The 23856-nt window shown below is 41.3% G+C and overlaps 1 protein-coding gene across 1 annotated transcript in view; it reads left to right on the top strand.

The window, feature by feature from the left end:
- COG6 (component of oligomeric golgi complex 6) overlaps positions 1-18523 on the top strand; it is an 84314-nt gene extending 65791 nt beyond the window's left edge. Inside the window, exons 15-18 of the mRNA XM_004711269.4 lie at positions 4672-4779; positions 5811-5864; positions 10303-10382; positions 18006-18523. Of these exons, the coding sequence (XP_004711326.1) occupies positions 4672-4779; positions 5811-5864; positions 10303-10382; positions 18006-18159 (396 nt within the window). The 3' untranslated portion in view covers positions 18160-18523. The remainder of the gene's footprint in view (positions 1-4671; positions 4780-5810; positions 5865-10302; positions 10383-18005) is intronic.
- Positions 18524-23856: the final 5333 nt, after the last annotated feature.

Below are 23856 nucleotides of genomic sequence, written 5' to 3'. Positions count from 1 at the left end.
AAGTTGTACAGCTAGGACAGAAGGTGTTACCTAGGACAGATATATTTTTATCTACTGTAAACAGTGTTAGGCAAAACATTACAGTTTATTAAGCCAATCACTCTAGTCCTTTAAACGAAGTGGCGTTATTGAAGAGTCGGCACGAAGGCTCAAATAAAGGCATTTCTAAAATCTACTAAATTCTTGGTTCCAGTTTGGAAGTATTGATTCATAATGGTAGATGTGAAGTTTTAAAAAAGCAAATAGGTGTGTCTGTTGTATTATCACCAGTATATGACTACTTTGGCAGTGAAGGTATTGTACGACTTTATTTAAGTTGGGTTTTTTTTTTAATGAATGAGGTGTTTTTCTTCTTTTTTTGAGGAACAAGTTTTGATACATCTAAATTTGTGTTGCTTTCTAATTTTGAATTCCTCCTTTTAAGAGAAATATATACAGAGAGTTTAATTATATACATGTTTTAAAGTCAAATTACCCTACACAGCGTTTGTTTGAAAATAAAAGTCAAAATGTGTCATCCTTCCCTCTGGATTTCTCCTTCTAAGGAATAACCCTTTAAAGTGATTTTAATTGCTCGTTTGTGTTCACACATTACCTCAGGAAATCTTTACACATGTCATGTTTTCCATTAGTTTCATCTAGGACTGCAGAAATAGATATCGGTCAAAAGAGTCTATTCTTTGATCTTTTTAGTCTTCTATACTGTGAAGCTCCAGTTTTTTATTCTTAATCATTTTGTTGGGGACTCTCACATCTCTTATAGCAATCCATACATTCATTGTGTCAAGCATATTTGTACATATGCTGCCATCATCCTTTTCAAAATATTTTATTTCTACTTGAGCCCTTGGTATCAGCTCCTCATTCTTTTCCTCCCTCCCTCACCCTCCCACCCTCATGAACCCTTGATAAATTATAAATTATTATTATTTTCATATCTTATACATCTGCTGTCTTCCTTCACCCATCTTTCTGTTGTTTGTCACGCTGGGGTGGGAGGTTATACGTTGATTATTGCAATCGGTTTCCCCATTCTCCCCCTACCTCCCCCTACCTCATGGTATCACTACTGTCATTACTGTTCCTGAGGGGTTTATATGCCCTGAATTCCATGTGTGGAGAGCTCTTATTTGTACCTGTGCACGTGCTCCTGTCTAGCCGGATTTGTAAGGTAGAACTGGGGTCATAATAGTGTAGGGAAGGAAGCAGTAAAGAACTAGAGGTAAGTTGTATATTTTGTCGGTGCCATCCTGCACCCTGGCTGGCTCAACCTTTGTGACCTTCTGTGAGGGGATGCCCAATTGTCTACAGAAGGGCTTTGGGTTGCTACTCCACCCCCCCCCACATTTGCATATATATGATTCTTTGTTTTGGGTCTTCTGATGCCTGGTACCTGATCCTGTGGACAACTCATCATGAGCGGCGGGATCAATAATTACTTAACGCCCTTTGACCTCTTTGAATGTTTGGTTTATTCACTGTAAACACATATCAAACAATCTAATAATCTTAAAATTAACTCAAAATATTAAGTAGAAGAATATCAGGACAAATATAAGAGTGTAAGGGCAACACCCTACACACATTATTATTTCAGCATCATAATCCCAATAAGCATTGCCTTCATCGGTGTATTCACCCTGGGTAGAGTTGGAGAGAGCAGGAGTTGATGTTTCCTTCATACCTAGCTCTCCAAAAAGTCAGTGACTCTACCCAGGTTTATATAGGCAGTTCAGCCGGCTGTTTGATATCATTCTGGAAATTCTGCAGCATTCGACCAAGTCTTATTGGGGTTCCCCGGACTTTCTAGGGTGGCTCTTTAGTCCAAATGTTTGTTCTTGGCAGTGGGTCAACATTCTGGCTGGATCTTATACTGTTTTTATTTCTTTTTCAAAATAGAGTTTCTTTGAGGTATTTCTCTTTTAAAATGGAGTTTCATATGTTCATCATTCACTGTCTAGCAAGGCAGTTCCATGTCTTACAAGGTAGTTCTATGATGCTCTCATCTTATCACACAGGCTGGTGTGCTTCTTCCATGTGGGTTTGTTGTTTCCCTGCTAGATGGACGATTGTTTAACTATAAGCCTTTAAGACCCCAGACACGATATCTTGTAATAGCTGGCCACCATCGGCTTTCTTTACCACATTTGCTTATGCACCCATTTTGTCTTCAGTGATTGTGTCGGGAAGGTGAGCACCACAGAATGCTGGATCATTTTAACAAAGTGTTCTTGCATTGAGGGAGTACTTGAGTAGTGACCCAATGTCCATCTGCTACCTTAATACTTAACATATAAACATATGTGCATAGATCTATGTCCCTATCATTATATACAAATATATTTACATATGTACGTGCCTGTTTTTCCTCTATTTCCTGAAGCTCCAGATTTTTGTTGTATCTCTCTGGTTGGAACAGTCCTCTAGTTTATTCTCTCACTATCTCTTTATGTAAAAAAAGATTTAAGATAATAAATAGGTCTTTATTACAACAATACATTTCAGATTGAAAAACAAACATTTTGGCTCTTTAGACAAACATTTTTGTTATCAGTTCCTTCATCACTGAAAGGACTTGTGCTTCTTAATATTTCCCATCGGAATGCTCATGTCACCACCTGTTGCAGTAGGAATAAGAGGTAAGATTGTAGCCATGCAGCAGCAAATTCTGTGGACAAACTTCAGTCATTTTGGTTAAGAAGACCCCATGCTATTATACAGGACATTATGTAACAGCTTTAAAAAAAATCAAAACCGATTTAGTTTACCACCGAGGAACTAGGAGAGAAGAGTGCGATTAATATAGTCTTTTATTTTCCTCACAAAGGGCTTGAGTGGAAAAACAACAATAACCCAAAAACTGACTTCTGACTAATTGAAGTGAAAAAGCCTGGATGGGTCAATGACCAGGGAGATAAAATCCCAATAATTAAATTCACCAGGTTACCTTGGAAGATTCAAATGGACAGGATAAGACACGCTGGACGAGGGATGTGGGTGGGAAGGCGGTGTGCTCTTCAGTTCTGGTCGCCTGTGCTGAGGCTGCACTGAGGCTGGCTACCCACTCCTGCCCACTCGCACCTGGGCTCTAGTTTATTCTGAAATGTCTTTCCTAACGATCTATTTCTTTGATAATTGTATATTCTCTATATTTCTTTCTCTCTTTTTTCTTTCATGCCACTAACGTGGCTCTTAGCCATAGCACATTTCTTTTTCACTTTTATTTTATCTCTGCATTTGTAGATCTTGGTTTTTATTTTGTTTGTAATTTTCTAATAGTCTTTCCTAATGCTGTTACTTTGCAAAAGTGATGAAAATTCTCAGTTTCCCAGTAATGTTGCTTGGGGGGTGGTGGGGGGCAGGGAGGAAGCTTGTGATTATTCAAATGGTTGACTTTTAAATTCCTACATTATTTAAAAAACAATTTCTGTTTTAGATGATAGTGAGGATGGATTCCTCTATTGGAGCTCTTTGGCTAAGGGCAGGTGCTCACATGGTAGCAGATACCATCGTTCCCAGTGTAATGTGTCACTGGTGAACAAGCTGGTACGATTATTGGGATGTTCCCATTAGTAGGAAGAAGACCTCCTGGCCCCTCAGGCCTCCTTTGGACCAATGAAGGGAGAATTGGTGATCTTCCCATTCCTGTATGCTGTAGTCCATCAGGGAGCTCCCCTCTAGCCTCTGCTCCAGTAGGTGGCTGCCCCAAAGCAAATGAGTGTATTCCATTCACATCTGCCCGCCAGCTCCTCCTGGGAGATTCCGAAACCTGAAGTCTTTCATCAAGGCTCTGTTGGAGCTTATACTCTGCCCTGGAATTTACAGACCTGATTTTTCAGGAAAACTTTCTCTCCCGGTGCCCATGGGATTTCCTATTGGTTTTCCCAGGTGGCATGTTTTATTTGTTGAGTTCACAGAGAGAAGAGGTGAGACAGGTTCATTCTCATCTTCCCAAATTACTCTAAGTCAGTGGTTCTCAACCTTTCTAATGCCGCGACCCTTTAATACAATTCCTCATGTGGTGACCCCCCAGCCATAAAATTATTTTCATTGCTACTTCATAGCTGTAATTTTGCTACTGTTATGAATCGTAATGTAAATATATCTGATATGCAGGGTGTATTTTCATTGTTAAAAATTGAACATAAGTTAGCATGATTAAAAAAATTTAGCATGATTAAAGCATAGTGATTAATCACAAAACAATATGTAATTATATATTATGGAATACTGATGTGTTTTCCGATGGATGGTCTTAGGCAACCCCTGTGAAAGGGTCATTTGTCCCTGTTGAGAATGGCTGCTCTAGGAATTTAGTTGTGTGTTCTTGCTCTGTGTCTTTGCATTGCTTCTTTCATTGTTTGGCTGCTTTTGCTTATCACCAGCTTTGTTAAAAAGCTGAGACGCATCTCAAACTGTTTTTGCCGCTGGCTTGGCCTGAAATCCTCTTTGGTTATCATGTTTGAAAGGGAAATTCTTTCTCCCTTTTGGGAGAACTTCTTTGAGATAAGAAAAATGCCTTGCTATGGAAGCATCCCCTTTGCTTAATAGTATGTGCCACTTCAACAAAAGATTCATGAGGAGAACTAGGGCTCCGGGATTGTCTGCTCTTACTCGCACCCATTCTGTTCTTTTATAAAACCCTTTTCTCTGTGTGGTGTTCTCTTTTAGATTGAAGCCCATTTGGACACACTTATAAATGATCAAGCCTCTTATGTTTTAACTAGAGCAGGTTTGAGTTACATCTATAACATTGTACAGCAACATAAACCTGAACAGGTAAGCAAATAGATTTCCTAGTTCGAATAATGTACTGGTTTCCAATATGGGTTCTACAGCCAGATTTGAATGTGAATCCTAGCTCCACCACTTAATAGCTGCCAGGCCGTGGGAAAGTATATGTTTTCTGCGTGTCGCCTCATCTAAAGATGAGTGGTAATAGCAGCTGTCACAGGGCTGTTCTGAGATGAATGAAATAATCCATGTATTGTTCATAGATGACTGCCTGGCATGTAATAGAGTGTCCCAAAATATTAACTACGCTTATTACTATAGATAGCTTTGGTTAAAGTAATAAAAATAAGCACAGTATTACTGTATAATAAAAATGCAAAATACTATTATAAAAAATATAAAGTCCATTCATACTATTGACTTTTTTAGCATCTTCTATCATTTGTTAACTCATGGGATAGATTATTAATAACATTCAGCCTTTTTTAATTTAGCAAACTGTAGTCTGTTATTTTAGAAAGATAATCACTTCTGGAGTGATTACTGAATATACTTGTGTATAAGCTGAGTTTTCCAGCACATTTATATTGCAGTTTGTGTGGTAAAATTAGGTGCCTCGGCTGATATTCGGGTGGGCTTATACTCGAGTATATATGGTAAATCTTATTAAATTATAGAATGCCAGGAGACAGAGGTAATAAAATGATAACTCCAGAAAGCCATGAAAGCACCTTCCTTTAAATAGAAAGGAGTTAAAATTATGAGGGTGACATGGAACTCTTCATGTGTCACTGGTCTCTTCTTAGAATTTCTTTTTGTTTGTTTGTTTATGAGTAAATCTGAAATATTCTGCTACTTCTCTTACTAGCAAACATACTAGCTTTTCTCTTCCTCCAGCAAATAATATTGAGTGCTTTCATGCTAATTAAACAATAATGATTAAATGAAGGATTATATAAAAATGAAAACAGCCATCCCCACCCCTGCTTTTATTAGGGATGAAGAGAGAGCATCGACAGTGTGTCACCTCTTCTTTCCATCCTGTTCTCTCTGTAACTAATTTCCCCTGTTTCCAGGGTCCTCTAGCTAAGGTGCCAAACCTAGACTCTGTGGCCCTGAAGACTGCGATGGTAAGTCCCTAAGAGAGCATTTCACGGAGATTCCCTGTGCAGTACCACGCTTGACACCTTCTTGCTTGGAAATTTTGCCCTGCGTGATAATTTTCATCTCCTGACATGCAGTGTTTATACTGGGTCCCGAAAGAATGATTGTGTATGTATACTTTCCTTTGAACAGATCTGACAAAGATGTACATTTGTAGTAATATTTCATTATGCCTTGGTAATCTCCTCATTCTTCTGGTTTTTCCATCATGTGTTACACAGTTGCTGGCAGGAAGAAAATGCAGTCTATTCCAGGTTCTCATGTAGTTCATCATCTGGTTACTTTATTCAGATTAATGCTACACTTTTTGACTCCAGATCACAATTCAGAATTAAAAATGAAGGTTGAAAGATCACCGCATATTAATATGTAGAATCACATAAAAATTCATTCAAAATGCAAAAATACAAACTACCATCACACATAATCATGTTATGGTAATTGCTTTATTTTCAGTTAATTCATTTACACATCAGGAAACACTAAAATTATAGTTCATTAGTGGCTATAGGAAATCAGAGTGCCTACGCCTATTGGGGTAGTTGTTGAATAAGTGAGTGCTTGTCTAGTAGAAGTGATCTTTATAGATATGAAGGACAAACTTTGGTTTCAAAACCCTTTTATTAGGTTTAAAGAAGGCAATAAATGAGTCAGGTTTATTTCATTGCTCATTAACTCCTTTTTTTTCTAAGTGTACATCTATCAATGATTGCATTTATCTACATAGTTACCCTCATTAGAGATCTTTTTTCTTTATATGGTTTGATGTTATTTGTCTAATGCCCTTTCATCTCAACTTGAAGGACTCCCTGCAGAACTTCCCATAGGGCATATCTAGTCAGAAGATGCTTACAGTCACAACGATAGCAACAGGTGTTGGAGCATGTGGAGAAATTAAATCCTCATGCTTTGCTGGGGAGAATGTAAGATGACACAGCTGCTTTGGAAAACGTTTTATTTGCCCCTTACAATGTTAAATATAGAGTTTACCATATGACCCAGAAAATCCATTCTTCACAGAGAAACTTAGATATGAATTGTTCAAAGCATTATTATTTATAGTACACCCTCAGTAGGAAACAACCTAAATCACTAATGAAAGGATAAACAAAATATAGTGTATCATACAAGAGGATACACTTTTGCCTCTTCTTGCTTGCAAGACTACTCAGGTAATCCAACAACAATAGCAGATGTCTTGTTTGCTAACCAGAATAACAACTGTTGCATCCAAGGCGTTCCAGAAACCAGAGAAAGAAAAAGAAGTCAGAACACGGAAGACTTACCTGAGCATATGCTGGTAAAATTCCAAAGCCCAGATGTTTGGTCCATTCTTTAGCAGTGAAATAATAAACAAATAAGTAAAATTAGCCAAGTAAACAAGTTAATCATCTGTCATCTTCACATGGTCAATGGCCACTACCAGACACAGCACCTTCTTCTTCATCTGTAGCTTGATGGTGGGCGTCACCTCACCGGCTTTGACCACCGTGCTTTCCTTGTGAGTCCACAGGGAAGAGACTTTGCCAGCCGTATTCAAGCCTCTTAGCAAGATTCAAGGGACCCGCTTGATCAGGGACTCTGCTTGACTAGCTTCTTATTTGAATTGAGTTTCTTCAGTGCCTCAATGTCAACTGACCTTCTCCCAAGAGAAGCTGGCCCTTTCAAATTGCTGACCTTGCAGGTAGCAGCCCACCACATAACCACTGTGCCACCAGGGCTCCTTATGGTCACCAAATACCCCAATGATTGCACCACCCAAAATGAACACGTATATTCACCTAAAGAAAACTGTTTGAGTATTCATACCAGCATAATATCCCAACAAAACATTCAAGCAAAAATTTAAAAAAATTTATCTACTGAGTAAATGAATGATATTATGTGCCTATTCAATGGAATACTTCCTTAGTAAGAGAAAGGTATTATCTTAGGCTGGGTTCTCTAAAGAAGCAAAACCAAGCGGCACTTATATATGTATATAGAAAGGGAAATTTATATCAAGATAATGGCTCACACAGTTGTCGAAGTAGGCAAGTCCAAGTGCAGCAAGGCCTCAAGTTCATAGGCCAGATGTTAGGCTGGAGGCTTTTATCTTGAGTAGCTGTAGAGGCAGTGAATCCAAGGAACTGGAAAATCCACCAGATGCAGGATTCAGACCCAGCAAAGGCAAAGGAAACTTTTCCATGGCATTCCTTATATTGGAGAGAGACCACATCCCAGAGGGGTACAATCCTTTTAATTGTATGAGCCAGGTATTGCATTCCACCCTCATCTTATCTCATTATGCAAGTTTACAATTGATGGGCTGTGCCTACGTGGTGTTCCTGTTCAGTCAGGTGAGGGGGGAGTATTAGGTGTTAACTGCCAAACCGCTGAGAATCCTGGCCCAGCCAAGTTGATAATGAGCTGTAGCTGTCCGAGCAGTGAACGACTGGTACAAAATTAAATAACGAGAAATGTTTAGCAACATGGTGGCATGACCAATTGCATGTTCCACAAACACACATACGCACAAACAGACCCACTGCCATCACGTCAACTCCCGCTCACAGCTGCCGTGTACAGTGTTTCTGAGGTTGTAGCTCTTTACTGCATGGAGCAGGCAGCCTCGCCTTTCTTCCCCTGAACACCCGGTGCGTGTGCACTGCTGACCTGCAGTGGGCTGCCCAGAGCCTAACCCAAAGCAACACCAGGAATCCCAAGCCCCCACAAACGAGTAAGTCCAAACAAATCTGCACAAACTGACAAAATCAACTCTCTTAGAACTTTGGGAGCAGTCGAAAGGTCGTGGGTTATAGCAACTCAATGAACGCAGACTCGAGAAAAAGTGAAATAAAGGCTGCAGAAGGTTTGAGGCTTCACCTATCTGCACCTGGCCCACTCTCTAGTTCAGTGTGGCCTTTTTGAGCCAGACTGCACCCCCACAGAGTCTGGTATCACGAAGTGTCGTTTGTATCTGCTCTAACCTCTCTGTGCCTACCGAGTGACCAAAGCCAGGTGTTCGTCTTTCTGGCCTGTCTTAGAGCTAGCTCTTGTGGCTGAGGGTCAGGGCAGCAGCCCAAGGCCATAGCTAATTGTAGCCACCCTGTGTTAAAGAGTGCAATGAACACATAAAGTCGGCACCACGCGGCTGGAAAGAGGACAGGGAGAGGAGAGCTCCTTCGGGAAATTACTTCCTTTCCAAAGCATTGTGTACGTAGGGAGGGTGAGAACGTCACACGGCTATGTGCCCAGGACAGAAAGACATGTGCTTGAGATTACCTTAGGGGCCAGACACCCCTCCCTTTGGGCTGAAACCCATATGCATTTGAATGTAGTGGATTCAAAACAAAACCTAAATAATAAGAAATACATGGTGATCGTGCTATTAATTTATACAGTTCCAAATAATGACTTTACTCTGACTCTCAAGGATCTTCCTCCACCTCCTTTCTATCTCTGTAGCCTACGGGGTTACAGTAGCTACTACCAATTGGTGCCTTTGCATCTACCCGTACTACAGTCCATTCCGTTTGGTTTGCTACGTCCAGATTGAGCTTTTTAAAAAGTAAATGATACTCTCCTACTTATCTTCCATGGTGTCCCAATGCATTTGTGCTCTAAACGTGACAAACTAAAATTCTTATAAATGTCTACAATCTCTCTCTCTGCTACTCGCCTTCTCTGTATTCATTCTCTTCCCTGGCTCCGTGACTTCATGCCGTCCCTCTTCCTTGGAAAAACAAAGCCCTTTCCCCTGAGCTAATGCCTGCCACCTCAAAGTTACCACCTCAGATGGCCGTCCCACAGAGATGGTTTTTGCTAAACCTAAAGGCCATGGTCATGTTCCCCTGGCTGATGTTTTTATAAATACTGTGATTTTTTTCCCCTTCATACTAGTTACCGGATCTTGAAATTAAACATTTATAATATTATTTAATACTTGCCATAAGTGCTATGAAGCTAGGAAATACAGTTACTTCTTTCTTCAACATTTCATCTCTCTTGCTTACCATAGAGCCTTCCAAATAGTAGGTACTCAGTGAGTGTTCATTGAATGAGCGAATGAATGAATAAATGCATGAATGATCAAATGAACAAATACCGTGGGTGCAGGCAAGTCGAGTAGACTCAAAATCTGATGACTTTTTGTTGATGTTCTGTAAAAGAACCAGGGGAGGGAGGGACATTAACAATGAATGGTTTGAATTTGGAAGTTTTCAAAGTAAGTGTTCCTAATATTATATTACAAACAGACAGGTTTAGGGAGCTTTAGTGAGCATATCCCATGCAGATTGATCTTAGAACACACAAAGAGCTAGTTATTAATGACCTATTTTTTCCCCTGAAGATGTAACTCCTAAGTGAGATGTGTGATAGCAAATATGTGTCCTTTATGTTTTCCATTTCTGTTTCTTTAAGGTTCAGTTTGATCGCTACCTGGCAGCCCCAGACAATCTGTTAATGCCACAACTGAATTTTCTGCTGAGCGCCACAGTAAAGTAAGTAGTGGGTTCCAAGTGCTTGGTGAAGAGCCACATGTTTTTAAATGCCAGATAACGTTCTTATTGTTAGGTGCCAGTGCGTAGGTCTGACTCATAGTGACCTTATGCACAGCCGAAGGAAGTGCTGCCCTCTACAAGATGAATTGGGTAGTGCGGCTGCAACTGTGCGTTCACAAAGGAACAAAAGCTGCAGTGCTGACTCATAGCTATACTGTGCACAACAGAAGGAAATCCCGCCCACGCCTGCACCAACTCACAGTTCTGTGCCTGAGCCCCTGTTCCTGATGAGGCAAAAATCACTAGTAGAACAGGTTAGTCTATAAATTCCTTTAACTCCAATCAGATTTCTCTAGAACCATTTCAGTAAACATATATCCAGAAGGGAACATGTGAGAAGGGACTCTGGTCACTTTCAAATGCCTCCACAATAGCCACTCATCTGTGCTAGCATCCTCTGCCAGGGTGGTCACAAGAGCCCATGAACTGACTAGTCTCCTCCGTTTCCGTTTTCATGCATGCTCTCTCTGCCCCCCCATCGCTGTAGTCTAATCCGAATGCTCCAGCCCCGGGGACTCTGCAGTGGATTATCTCGTTGAATTTGCCAGGGGTTCGGCTCTTTATTGTGCCCAAGGGGACATAGAACGGCTAAGCAATGGAGCCAAGATCCAAGAACTAACAAGAAGCAGAGCCAAGATACGCTTCCAAGTTCTGATTCCACAACCATTTCTGTTCAACACTAGATTGCACTGCATTTTTATTATCCCTTCATCGGTTGAAATCATCTTATTTTTGAGGAAACTCAAAGATGTTTGCAATATGTGATGAATTGCACTTACAAGATGGATGCCTCAGTTTTGTGCAATGAGCTTTCATTTCACTGTGAGAGAACACTGACCTGGGCTGAGACACTGGCTTGACCCATTGTGACATTTCTGCTGTTTACATTGTGATAAAGGGAAGCAAATGTGCTTTCATTAACCAATCTATTATTCATAAATGTATTATCATCTCTTGTTCTTAGTTTTTCAGCCTTAAGTTGTTAACACCTTCTTTCCTCCTGTGGTGCATTTGATTGCACTTTTAACTGGTGCTGTAATAAAGCTCAATTTTAATGATGACAGAACCTGAGTGTTGGAATAAGCTATTTTTAGAACTGCTGGGTTTATGGTAATGACAAAAGTTGTATCATGTTGTTATGGTAACCGAAATCCGAAAGTACTGATTAATGACAAGCTCAATAGTTCTGCAAGTAAGTGGTTCATTTCTTATCAAGCTCAAGACTTTCAATACTTATTAAAATACAGCTAATTTATCAGAACATGTTTTAAAATGAGAAGGGCATTATTTTGCAGCGATATTAAACTTTATGATACTCAGTTGTTACTGCACCGTGGCACTGTTAACTGAGCAAGTTGAACTTCTCCATCTTAGCTGGACAAGGCGATAGCAGCACTCCTGCAATGTTTTCTCCTTTTTATTCTCATAGTCCATCAGCTATATGATTATTATATCTGATATCTGATCAGTTGACATAACACACGATTTTCTAAGTGTAAGAGATATGAAGAAAATGTCCCAGAACTTACAAATGAAATGGAAGAGTGCTGGGAGAGCAGAACTTTTCTTTTCCAGTGTGGTACTGAAGCGTGGTTGAGCAGGTCCCTCCAGTTAGTGCCGTAGGGAGATGTGCCTTGTTGGAGTCTCTGGTCACTGCTGATTAAGGATGCCCATGCGTGGGGAGTTACGTGTGAAGGGGTAGATTCTGTCTCGTAGAAGAGATAACCCCCAAAGTAAAGTTCTTACTTCTCGGTAGGATGTTACCCAGTATGGTATTCATCCTATCTTAGTCTAATACACCTTTAAAAAAAATTTATGTTTTCTTAGCGTGTTTAAGAATATCTACAGCAGAACATTGTTCAAAGTGTGCATCCGTTGTCATCCACTTTCTTTGCTGACTTCTGCCTCCCCGGCTGACCCAGACTCGCTGCTCCCTAAATTTCCTGTCGATCGAGCTGCTGTTTTCAGCTTGATCTCATGTAGATTGTTCTTCAAACACATGAGCAAGGCAGAGAGACCCTTTGCTAGTTAATCTAAACTATTGACGTTAGATTTCAGCGGATATTTTTAGTGTAAGGTTTAAGGATCATCCATGGCAGTGGTTTGACGGGCAACATTGTTAACAATAGCCCTAAAGTGGGAACAACCTAAATGTCCATTCACAGATGCGTTGGCACCGTATGTACTGGGGAACACTTCTCAGGCACTCGGAGAACGAAGTCGTGATGTCTGCTACAGTATGGATGGAACTTGACGATGTCATGCTGACTGAAATGTGACCTCAAATATCGTATGAGAAGAACTGGCAAAGGATGAGAGGCCCAAGTGTATTAGTGGTTACTAGCGAGGGGCAGGAGAGAGAGGGAGAAAGGGCTTCTGACTTTTCCCTGGGTCCTAAAAGCATGCCCGTGACCTCTGGGCCCCGGAGCAACAGAGGAATGAAGAGAGTCAAGGACAGGAGGAGCAGGACATGGGTGTTTGAAGAATCGTCTCCATGAACAAATTGCCCTCTTTGCCACAGACTCGAACTGGATGGTGCCCAACTTCCTTGACTGGCCGTTTAGACCAAAGCTTCTGTGTAAGAATCCTGATCAACATTCGGGAGAGAATTGTAGAACGGAATTTAAAAGTTTCATGGAATCCAGACTTTCTGGACTTATAGCAGCTGGAAGAATGTCCTTTTAAATATGTATCAGAGGCCCTCAACTTCACTACCTTAATAGTTTCCTCATTAATGGGTTATTAACTTTTTGACATGTGCTTATTATTTTTGCGAGTCATATTGGGGCGGGGGGAGTAATCACACTTGCATTGGAAGAGTTACTAAACCACCCAATCACTTAACAAGCTAATATGAGGATTTCTTGGTAATACAAGGACCAGAAAAGTATGCTCTAACTTTGCAGAGGATCAAGTGAATTTATTTTTTACTTTCAACTGGCCCTTTTGGCATGTGCTGTGGTCATGTGAGAAGCAAGGCCCGTCTTTAACATTTTGACCCACAAACACAGTGCTGAAAGTACTCTCCATCCACAGGCTGTAGGCTTGCCTGTAATTTGCTGACATATAGTCTGTAACTGAAATCTGAGAGGGATTCCTATACTGCCACCAGTGCTTACTGTAGGGAAAAACAATTGCCTTTCTCTACCTATACACAGGTGGTGTATGGGTAAGTATATTCCAAGTGTATAAGGACTGAGATGATTTTTCCCCCCGTCATTTTGGATTTAGTTGTAGAATACTAGCAATTTTTCCCTTTTGAGAATTGATTGTGTAATGACTCATTATTTGACTCTACTATTTCGTACTTTGATGTTCATGATAAGTGAATAATTTGGACTGGGATACTAGACTGACAACTAGATAAAGTGCTTAAATAAGTAGATAAGCAGCCAGCCAGATAGATTGATAGAGACATGCACAAAGATTTCTAAAGACAAAGGATCCGCTTAATTACCATCGGGATCCACACTGTCATGGAGTCCGTGCTGCTGACTCACGGAGACCCTGCAGGACAGGGGAGAACTGCCCTGTGGGTTTCTGAGGCTGTAACTCCTCACGGAGGGAGAACGCCTTGTCTTTCTCTCAACATAGTAATTACTATTATTCATAAAAGGGAAAGGATAGTAAAGTGACAATAGATAAAACCTTTCAACCTACCGGAAATGATCATTTATATACAAATAACCTGCTATGCTTATTATATGTCAATATTTAGGGAACCAAACTGTTGTATATCCACATATCCAAAGTAGTATATATGTGCATGTATAAATATACATACATGCACCTATATATACAAAAACCCACCCACAGAAAGAGAGAAGGGGAATGTTTTAATAGTATATCCTTAAAATGCGCCTAACTCTCAAAGAGGTCGCATAATTTAAAAGCGGAAAGTAGCTTATAAAGTATACTTTGTCCAATATTTTGTTTGATGGTAGAGAAATCAGCCTCTTAGAAGTTGAGACCAAAAGCCTTAGGTTATGCCCAGTTACTAATGCTGATTGTTCTGACCAGGGCGACGCCCCAGGGCTAAGTCAGAATGGGAGAGAAATGTAGAACAAAACTTAGATCCCTGAACACAGTAGAGACCGGAGGAACCCCCCAAGACGATCACTCTGAGACACCTTTTAACCTAAAACTGAAACCACTCCTGCCTGTGAGCACCTTTTAGCCAAACAATAGATTAAGTTATAAGTTAAACACCATCACCTGTGAATCATGCTTTCCGTAACCCGGTAAATAACATAAGACCAAGCAGTTCACATTTACCCAGAAGCAAGGGGAGGAAGGAAGGAAGGAAGCTGGGTCCATGGAAACAGAGCAAACAGAAAGGAACTAAGATGCTGACACTTGATGGAATCTTAATCAATTTCATGGAACAATTTGTATAAAATTTTAAAAACATTGTATGAACTTTCACCCCACAAAACCTATGAAATTTGGGAGTTGGGAAGCCCCCTGGGACTGCTTTTGATCAGGATTGAGTGCAGATAGAGTAAGAGATGTGAGTAGTGAATACTTAAACATTCCCCCAGTTCTGTTATACTTTGAATGCAGAACTGAAAAGCCCGTATCTAAAATCAAATGTTTGACTTGTTGCCAAACGGCTATCAAATATACAGCATATCCGACACATTTTAAAACTGCCAGTATTGAGTATTTTTCAGCTATTTGATTTATGGAAATGAGTATTTAAGCTACTTTGCTACATTTGTGGTTTAGCCCAATTAATTGTGGGAAGGCTCATCAAAAAGTATCGTGAAACCTCACGAGTCTAGAGCAGTGGTTCTCAACCTTCCTAGTGCCGCGACCCTTTAATACAGTTCATGTTGTGTTGACCCCCCCCCAGCATCAAATTATTTTTGTTGCTATTTCATAACTGTACTTTTGCTACTGTTATGAATTGGGCAACCCTTGTGAAAGGGTCATTCGAAACACCCCTCCCAAAGCGGTCACGACCCACAGGTTGAGAACCGCTGGTATAGAGGTTTCCAAACGTGTTTCTGCCAGTATCTGTTTAACACCTATGTTCCCACACCTGGCTGATCTGGGGATCTGGCGGACCTACAGATCCCTGGGGCCAATTGCAACTTAAGCAACAAGTCCACATGGGAGAAGCACACCACCGGTGTGATCATGAGGAGTCATAGGGACTGGGTAATAGGCATCAGCAGACACATAACAAACACAAACAGTGCTGAGAACGAGGGGGGCTGGAGCGGAGATCCAAAGCCCATCTGTAGATAGTGGAACAGTCTCCCCACAGAGGGCCCACAGGGAGGGGATGAGTCACCAGCGTGCAGTAAAGAATTGATGAAACACACGATATTCCTCTGGTTCCTTGAGGCATCCTCACCCCCCACTACCATGACCCTAGTGCTGCTTCCCGGTTCAGTATAGGCAGGGATGGGAGCTCATGACACACAGAATCCAGGAGTGGGAATAGTGATGCCGGAAGGGTAGGGGGAAGACGGGAGAGAAAGAGAAAGGGGGAACCTATCGCAATGATCGACACATAACCATACACCCCTCTCCAGGGGGAAAGAACAACAGAAAACATGGGGGAAGGGAGACAGTGGTCAGTGTGAGAGATGAAAATAATAACAATGTACAATCTATGGGGGTGGGGGGGGTTATGAGGGAGGGGGGAGAAAAAGCTGGTACCGAGGGCTCAATAGAAAGTAAATGTCTAGAAGCGAATGAGGGCAACATATGTACAAACATGCCTGATTCAGTTAATATATGCATTGTGTTAAGAGTTGTGCGAGCCCCCAATAAAATGATTTAAATAAATAAAAATCAAAATGTAAAAAAACAAAACCGAATCTCTAGGGAGAGGAGGCTAGGGGTCTGTTTTCTCACGAGATCGCTAGGTGGTCTCAGTGACTGAGTTTGGGGACCTCGGAGCTGCTGGGGAAGCGGCGCAGCTAGTGGAGCCAACTCATTCTGTGCAGACAGTTAACTGCCGCGCCTCCTGCTTCTGCTCACTCGTGCCTGGGAAGTTTTAGGTACTTTTTGAAAATGTCAAGTTGCTCCCAGAGTGTGAGCCCCCATGGAAACCAGGTCCTGATGATCCGAGCTCCCAGCCACGGCTTCCTCCATCATTTCACTTGACTTTTTGTGCTCTCTGCCAGACCACCGATATGTACATTTCACCACAGACACGCTCCCAAATGCTCTGTTTTGGTCACGATTATCCTAAAAAGACCCTCATTCCTTGAGACACAGCTTCAAGAATGGATTATGTTGATGATGGCTCCCTGATCTCAATGCATATAACACCAATATAGTTACATATTAATCAAATTACATTTAAGGCATATACAGTATAATTAATTACTATTCCCACTCTGTGCCCAGACTAAGAATTCTTTTTAGGGGGAAAAAAGGTCTTTTTCGCCTTCAAGCCTTCAGCGAACATTTATTAAGCGCTCACTTTATTCAAAACACGCTATGTTTAGAGGCTATATGAACATGGCAAAATCAAGTTACTTGAAAGATGCTTATCGAAATATTCTCCCTTAGAAAACGCTACAGCAACACGTCCTCCATCTAATCTAAGGAGCCCCTAGAGCCCTCTTTACCTGGCTCAATGTCGCCAGCTTACAACAGTAACTCTCCCCTACACATACAAAACATCCCAGCCAAGTACACATGCCACGAAAGCACACGCGGAAAGGTGTGCTGCCAGCAGCAGTGTCTGCTGATCCAAGAGGGAAGGGAGGACCGAGTCAGAAAAGGATTCGAGTTTTGTTGGTGCTCCAGGAAGAGCTCATTAGTCCCTTTACTAAAGCTATCATTACATGGTTAATGCCAGGAACAGAAATGGGAAATGTTAAGGGGAAAGTAGATTTGGAGCAGAGTATTTTAAATTTCCGCTCTGCCACATCCGAAACCGTGCTAGTGTTCAAGTCCCCGGTAGAGCAGGGCATGCGGAGTAGGTAGCTGAACCTGGAGGGCACAGAGGGAGGTCAGTGAGAACAAGGAGAGGTTTGGTGCAGATTGGGCACACCACTGTATTTTACAGCTGAATATTGTGGGAAGCAGTTGCAAGATTTTTTTATGTGCTTTTGTAAGAGTGCCGAGATGGGTTGTGGGCAAGTGTTCCATGTCTGAAGGCTGGCACCATCAATAGAGATGAGAGGGATCCAGGATCTGGGGGTGTTCACGTAGGATGTGTTGGTGTTGGTTTTTCTAAGGGAGAAGAGTGTTTGAATATATTTGTGAACATCTTCAAGGTTAACGTATTATCAGTTGCTTTTGTAAAATCAGTGCTTTGCTAGTAGGCCAGTTTCTACTGTGTTTAGCAATTCACCTTATATCCGTGTGCCCTAAGGATTCAGCAGCGAACAATAGTCTCTCCCCTCCTACTGAACACTAATGGGAAAGAATGAGTTAATGAATGGAAAAAAATGTGCTTTATTCCTAAATTAACTGGTCTGGTTGTACACTGATTTTTAAATAATACTGGAGTGAGCGTTACGAGAATGGCATCAATTGACTTGTAAGTATTTGACTTGTGGATTCTGTGCTCACGTGTTGTGTGTTTATTGACAGAGAGCAGATCCTAAAACAATCGACCGACCTGGTCTGCAGAGCCTACAGTGAAGTGCACGCAGCTGTGATGGACCCAGCCAACGAGTACAAGGACCCGGAGAACATTCTGCATCGTTCGCCACAACAAGTGCAGGCACTCCTCCTGATGATCTGATGTGATGGCGTTAGCCAAAAAGTTGTTATCCCTGAAGCACTGAGAGTGCCTTGTTCGTAGTCTCTTTACTTTGAAATCTGATGGTTAAGGTTTTCTTTGTGTATTGATAAGCTCCTATAATTTCTTTGCCCTGGTCATGATCACCTGTAAATAATGTAATATATGTTAATACCTAGGGCCAGAAATGCTCTGTGCTCTGCTGTCCACCTCCCCACTACTCTGGGGAGTAAATGTTGGGAAAAGGAGAGGTTAAAGGCTTTTTTTTTTTTTTTTGACAAAACTAAAATCATAGCGCCCAAGAAACTCATCTAATAAAAAGCAGTGTTTCTCAGGATATGACCCAATAAACGTCTTTTAACTTAGAGATCCATTTGTTTTTGTACTCGTTATTAAGAATTTATGGGAGTCGCTTTGTTGAGCCTTGCCTATACCTCTGTACCACCCTGCAGTAATTGCCCTAAAAGGATTCTAAAAAAAAGAAATCACAGTGGTGTACAAGGCTGTGACCCTCGTGTTTTATTTTTGCACATAGTTCGTAATTGTCTGTACACATTTTATGTGATTTTACATTTAAATTCAGCAAAAAATAAAAATTATAAATAAAAAAGGAGTGCATATACGAGAGAGAAAAGTAGTTTAAAGCCTCTGGGGTTCACCCCTTTTGCCCTGGACTTGACTCCAGGGAAGGTTCAGCTCTGTTGGTCAGTGCGCTTTTGGTGCACGTTCCCGTCAGCTCTGCTGTCTGCCAATCTTGTGTTTGGAGACTGGTGTTTGTTGCAGTGTGAACTCCAGATCCAGCCAGCTGCACCACCCGTCTGCCGTAGACATAGAGATCGACTCAAGCACTGAAGTGAAAAACGGCGAAGGCACAGCAACGGATCAGTCAAGCAGCGCCTGTGCTGACGCTCTCAGTTTGTCTGATGTTACTTTATTTGTAAGATTCCTAGGGTACCTTTTATTACATGTCTTTGCTGTTGTTAGGTGCCATCCATTCAGTTCCAGGTCGTAGTGACCTATGTCCATCAGAACGAAACAAAACATTGCCGGCCCTGCGTTATTCTCACAGTTGTCTGTATGCGGTAGAACCCCGGTGCTCAACCGCATCAGTACTCGACATCCCCCAATCAGATTTCAACCGGAGAAAATGCTACCAGGAGCTAGAAGGCAACATCGGAATCCTACCCGACGCACGTGAATTTTGTAAACAAAAGCAGTTCGTGGTTCGGTCACTTGGCGTTACTTGGCGTTGTTAGTATGTGTTGTTTAAACCTTTTGCAGCTGTGTAGTAAACCCTTTTAGAAAACAGTTAAGGAAACGCCAAGAGAAGACCACATTAGACAGATTTTAGAGAAGACCAGCCAGCTCCTAGTGAGAAAGGGCAAAGAAGGAAAAAACCTCCTGAAAAGCAGCTACCAGTTGATTTTATGATGGGGGATTCTCTCTCCATACCTCCTGACCACGTCTGTGTCCACAGATCCAGATCCTCATCCATCTCAAGGTATGGGCCATACTGTAGTTGTTCAAAAACTTTTAATGTTGTGTTTCTTATTTAAATGGTATTATTTAACTCTGAACTTACTTACTTTGAAATTTCTGTATGTTTTGTATAAAAAGGCAAGGTTAGGGTAAAAACTTGGTGGTTGAGAACGGATTAATTCATTTTCAGTTATTTCTTATGGGAAAAATTGTTTCGAAACTCTACTGCCTCACGTCTTGAAGCTCCTAAAACGGCTCAGCGTCGAAGTCTGGGTTCTCCTGTGTTTGAGTTCATTGTTGCAGCCACTGTGGCCATCCATCTTGTCGAGGGCCCTCTACTCGACTAAGCGTGATGTCCTTCCCCGGGGACTGGTCTCTCCTGACAACATGTCTGAAGTATGTGAGACATGATCTCACCTTCCTTGCCTCTAAGGAGCATTCTGGTTGTACTTCTTCCAAGACTTTGTTCTTTTGCCAGACCATGGTATTGTCTATATTGTTGACCAGCACCATATACAGTTCAAATACATCAGTTTTCTTTGCTCTTCCTTATTCAAAGATCGTTAAATGTCTGACTTAATAATTAATCTTCTTCCTTATTCAAAGATCATTAAATGTCTGACTTAATAATTAATCTGCATAAAGTGCAAATCCTAAAGTGTAAATAAGGAAACTGTGGCTTGGGGTTAAAAAAGGACTATAGTTTAAAATATTTGGAGAAGTAGTAAAGTTGATACTTGTAGCAGATGCTATAGCATATCACATACATTTATATTTATAGAACATGGCTTTGTCATCTGTCAAAAGCTTATAATTGTTTATTCTAATGTGATTCCTTTGGCACAAAAGCAATTACATCTAATCTATTTTGTTGTGCGCTTGGTACTTTTAGTCTTTTTCCCTTCAAGGAGTACATGTGACTTATAAAAGATGGAATATAAAATGTGATATAAATCAGAAACTAAATTTTGCATAACTTATTTTTACTGTTAAAACAGATTGACACCTTACCATTGGTAAATGCCTATGATTTCTAAAAAAAAAAGTGCTTCTAACTGGTTTCTCAAATAAAATATTAAACTACTTATATAGCAGTACTTCTTTTTCTTCTCCTTAAAAAAAGAACTTTTCAAATACATGTTATTGTTTTAGATCAGGGTTAGGTTTTTCACCCCTGCTCCCTCCAGAGCTTCTCCTGTCATGAACACCATGTGGCGGAGTTCTACACCGACTGCACTTGAGCTCCTATTGACACAGCAGTATTAGCTAAGTGCCATCATTTACATACAGCAGTGCTCACCCCTTGCCTTACACAGTTGGGGGTTTTCGCCATTCTAATAGGTTGGTGTCCTACCTTGTTTCCTAGGCTTGTTTGTCATCTCATAGTATTTTCTGAGGTCTCAGATCTTTTGTTCCCTCTTTTAATTGGGCTGGTTTTGTTCTTGTTGGAATTTAAGGGCCAAAGCCTCATGTTAGATATGTTTTGAAATATGTTCTCTTAGTCTGTGACTTCTCTTTTCATTTTTTAATTGTATTTTGCATCCCCGCAATTTTTATTATGAATGAGTCTGCCGGTTTTTCCTTTATGGATTTGGTATTTGTCTTAAGACGGGTTTGCTGGAGAAGCAAAACCAGCATAAAGAGAAAGAGAAACTTAGACCAAGAGAATGGCTCACACAGAGGTAGAAGCAGGCAAGGTCAAGTGCAGGCGGGTTGGTTCCAAGTCCATGGGTAAGATGTTAGGTTGGTAGTATCTCTGTGAGGGCGGATCAAGCCAAGAACAGCAATAAGACTACCATCCCGTGGGGCTCTGGAAGCAAAGGAATCCAAACCAACAGGCCAGGCTGTGGTTGCAGAGACCAATGAGTGTAAGGACAGTAGGTCAGCTGGCAGGCCACTGATGCCTCCTAGGGTTGGCAGGCAACATTGCAGGCCTCTCCCTCAAATCCAAAGAACCCAAGGTCGTGAGCCAGACACAGGATCAGACCCAGCAAAGAGCAAGCAAGCTCTTCCATAGCATCCTTGTGCATAGATACGGCCACACTCCTAAGGGAACTGCCTTCTGACTGCATCAGGGTTGTGATCTGATAAGAGTGTTGCAGCCCAACGGAATCTTTTTTTTTTAATAATTATTTATTTTTTAATCATTTTATTAGGGGCTCATACAGCTCTTATCACAATCCATACATACATCAATTGTGTAAAGTGCATCTGTACATTCATTGCCCTCATCATTCTCAAAACATTTCCTCTCCACTTAAGCCCCCAGTATTAGGTCCTCATTTTTCCCCTCCTTCCCGACTCCCTCCTCCCTCATGAGCCCTTGATAATTTATAAATTGTTATTTTGTCATATCTTTCCCTGTCCCACGTCTCCCTTCACCCACTTTTCGGTTGTCCGTCCCCCAGGGAGGAGGTCACATGTAGTTAGTTGTAATTGGTTCCCTCTTTCCAACCCACTCTCCTCTACCCTCCCTGCATCGTCACTCACACCACTGGTCCTGAAGGGATCATCCGCCCTGGATTCCCTGTATTTCCAGTTCCTGTCTGTCGGGGTTGTGATCTGATAAGAGTGTTGCAGCCCAACGGAATCTTACAGCTGATTGGCTCTAATTGACATTGTGTCAGGACATTACTAGGTGCTCAGGTCTATGCTCTGAGACTCCTGGCCCAGCTAAGGTGACACAGACCCAACTATTATAGTGTATATCTTAAAAGCATTGCCAAACACAAGGCCATCTAGATTTTCTCCTGTTTTAGCTTCTAGGCATTGTATAGTTAGAGTTAGCATTTATGTCTAAGATCCCTGACATAAATGAGTTCATTATTGTAAAAGTTGTCAGTTCTGTGGATTTGTTTTTGGGTCTTTTTGCAGGTAGCTGTCCCATTGTTTAAGCACTATTTGTTGTGGGAGGGAATTCTTTTCTAATGAATTACCCTTATGCCTATCATGGATTGACTGCATTTTTGTGGGTTTATTTCTGGGCTTGTGCAGATGATGTTTTTCCTATTGTGAGTTGTTAGGGAGAACACAATGTTTTGAGGGTGTTTCAAAAAGGGTACCTTTTCCCTGGCTACATCCAAAGTAGGAGATGATTTCCCTCCAATCTTTACACCAAGACTGGTGGGTACATATGATATGATAAATGAGTCCATCAAGAAGATAACGCAAATGTCAACATAGGGGTACATAAAGAGTACTGATAGGAAGCAAAGCTGGGCAGGACTGAGGTGACAAATAGTTCGACATTCATAGAAACTTTTATTTTTTTTTACGTTTTATTGAGCGCTCTTACAGCTCTGGGAACCATACATCAATTGTATCAAGCACATTTGTACATATACTGCCGTCATTTTCTATTGAGCCCTTGGTGTCAGCTCTTCTTTTCCCCCTACAGCTCCCTCCCGTGGCCCCTTGATAAATTATAAATTATTATAATTTTCATATCTTACATAGACTGCCATCTCCCTTCCTCCATGGTTTCTGTTGTTTGTCCCCCTGGAGGGGTGTGTGGTTATGTGTTGAACATCACAATCAGGTTCCCCTTCCTCCCCTCGTGGTATCGCTGCTCCCATTGCTGTTCCTAGATTCTGTGTGTCGTGAGCTCTTAGGCCTTATCTGTACCTGTGCACATGCTCCAGTCTAGCTGGCAGTGAAGGGCAGTACTGGGGTCATGATAGTGAGGGGTGAGGAAGCCTCAGGAGCCAGAGGAGTATTGTGTGCTGCACCCTGATAGACTCATCCCTTCGCTGTGGCCCCTCTGTGAGGGGATGTCCTATTGTTGACAGACAGGCTTGCGTCTGCTCAGATCCCCGTCTTTTTCAACAGTATGGCTTGTTTGGTTGTGGTCTTCCAATGGCTGCTATCCAGTCCCAGCAGCACCTCATAATCGCATCAGAGAAACTCTTAATACTCCATTTTGAAAAAATGAACAACTAAACAGCCAATAAGGAAACAAATTCATCAAGTCGGAACACTATATATTAACTAGGTGTAACACGTCTACAGAACACAACCATACTAGGATCTGCTCTGAAGTGTCCCTGCATACAACATTATAGTCTAGAGGACAGACCATGCAGTAAGCCACAAAGCAAGTCTTAGTAGACTTCAAAACCAATCACACAATATTTCTTTTCAGAGTGGGCTGAAATAGAACAAGAAAATTTGGAAAATTCAAATACCTGGATATTAAAAGCAAAACCATTCCTATATAACTAA

This window comes from Echinops telfairi, unplaced genomic scaffold (genome assembly GCF_000313985.2).
Source record: "Echinops telfairi isolate 266 unplaced genomic scaffold, ASM31398v2 ScPeMD7_11;HRSCAF=52, whole genome shotgun sequence".
NCBI classification, from domain to species: Eukaryota; Metazoa; Chordata; class Mammalia; order Afrosoricida; family Tenrecidae; genus Echinops; species Echinops telfairi.
This window is presented reverse-complemented; position numbering and strand designations above follow the sequence as displayed.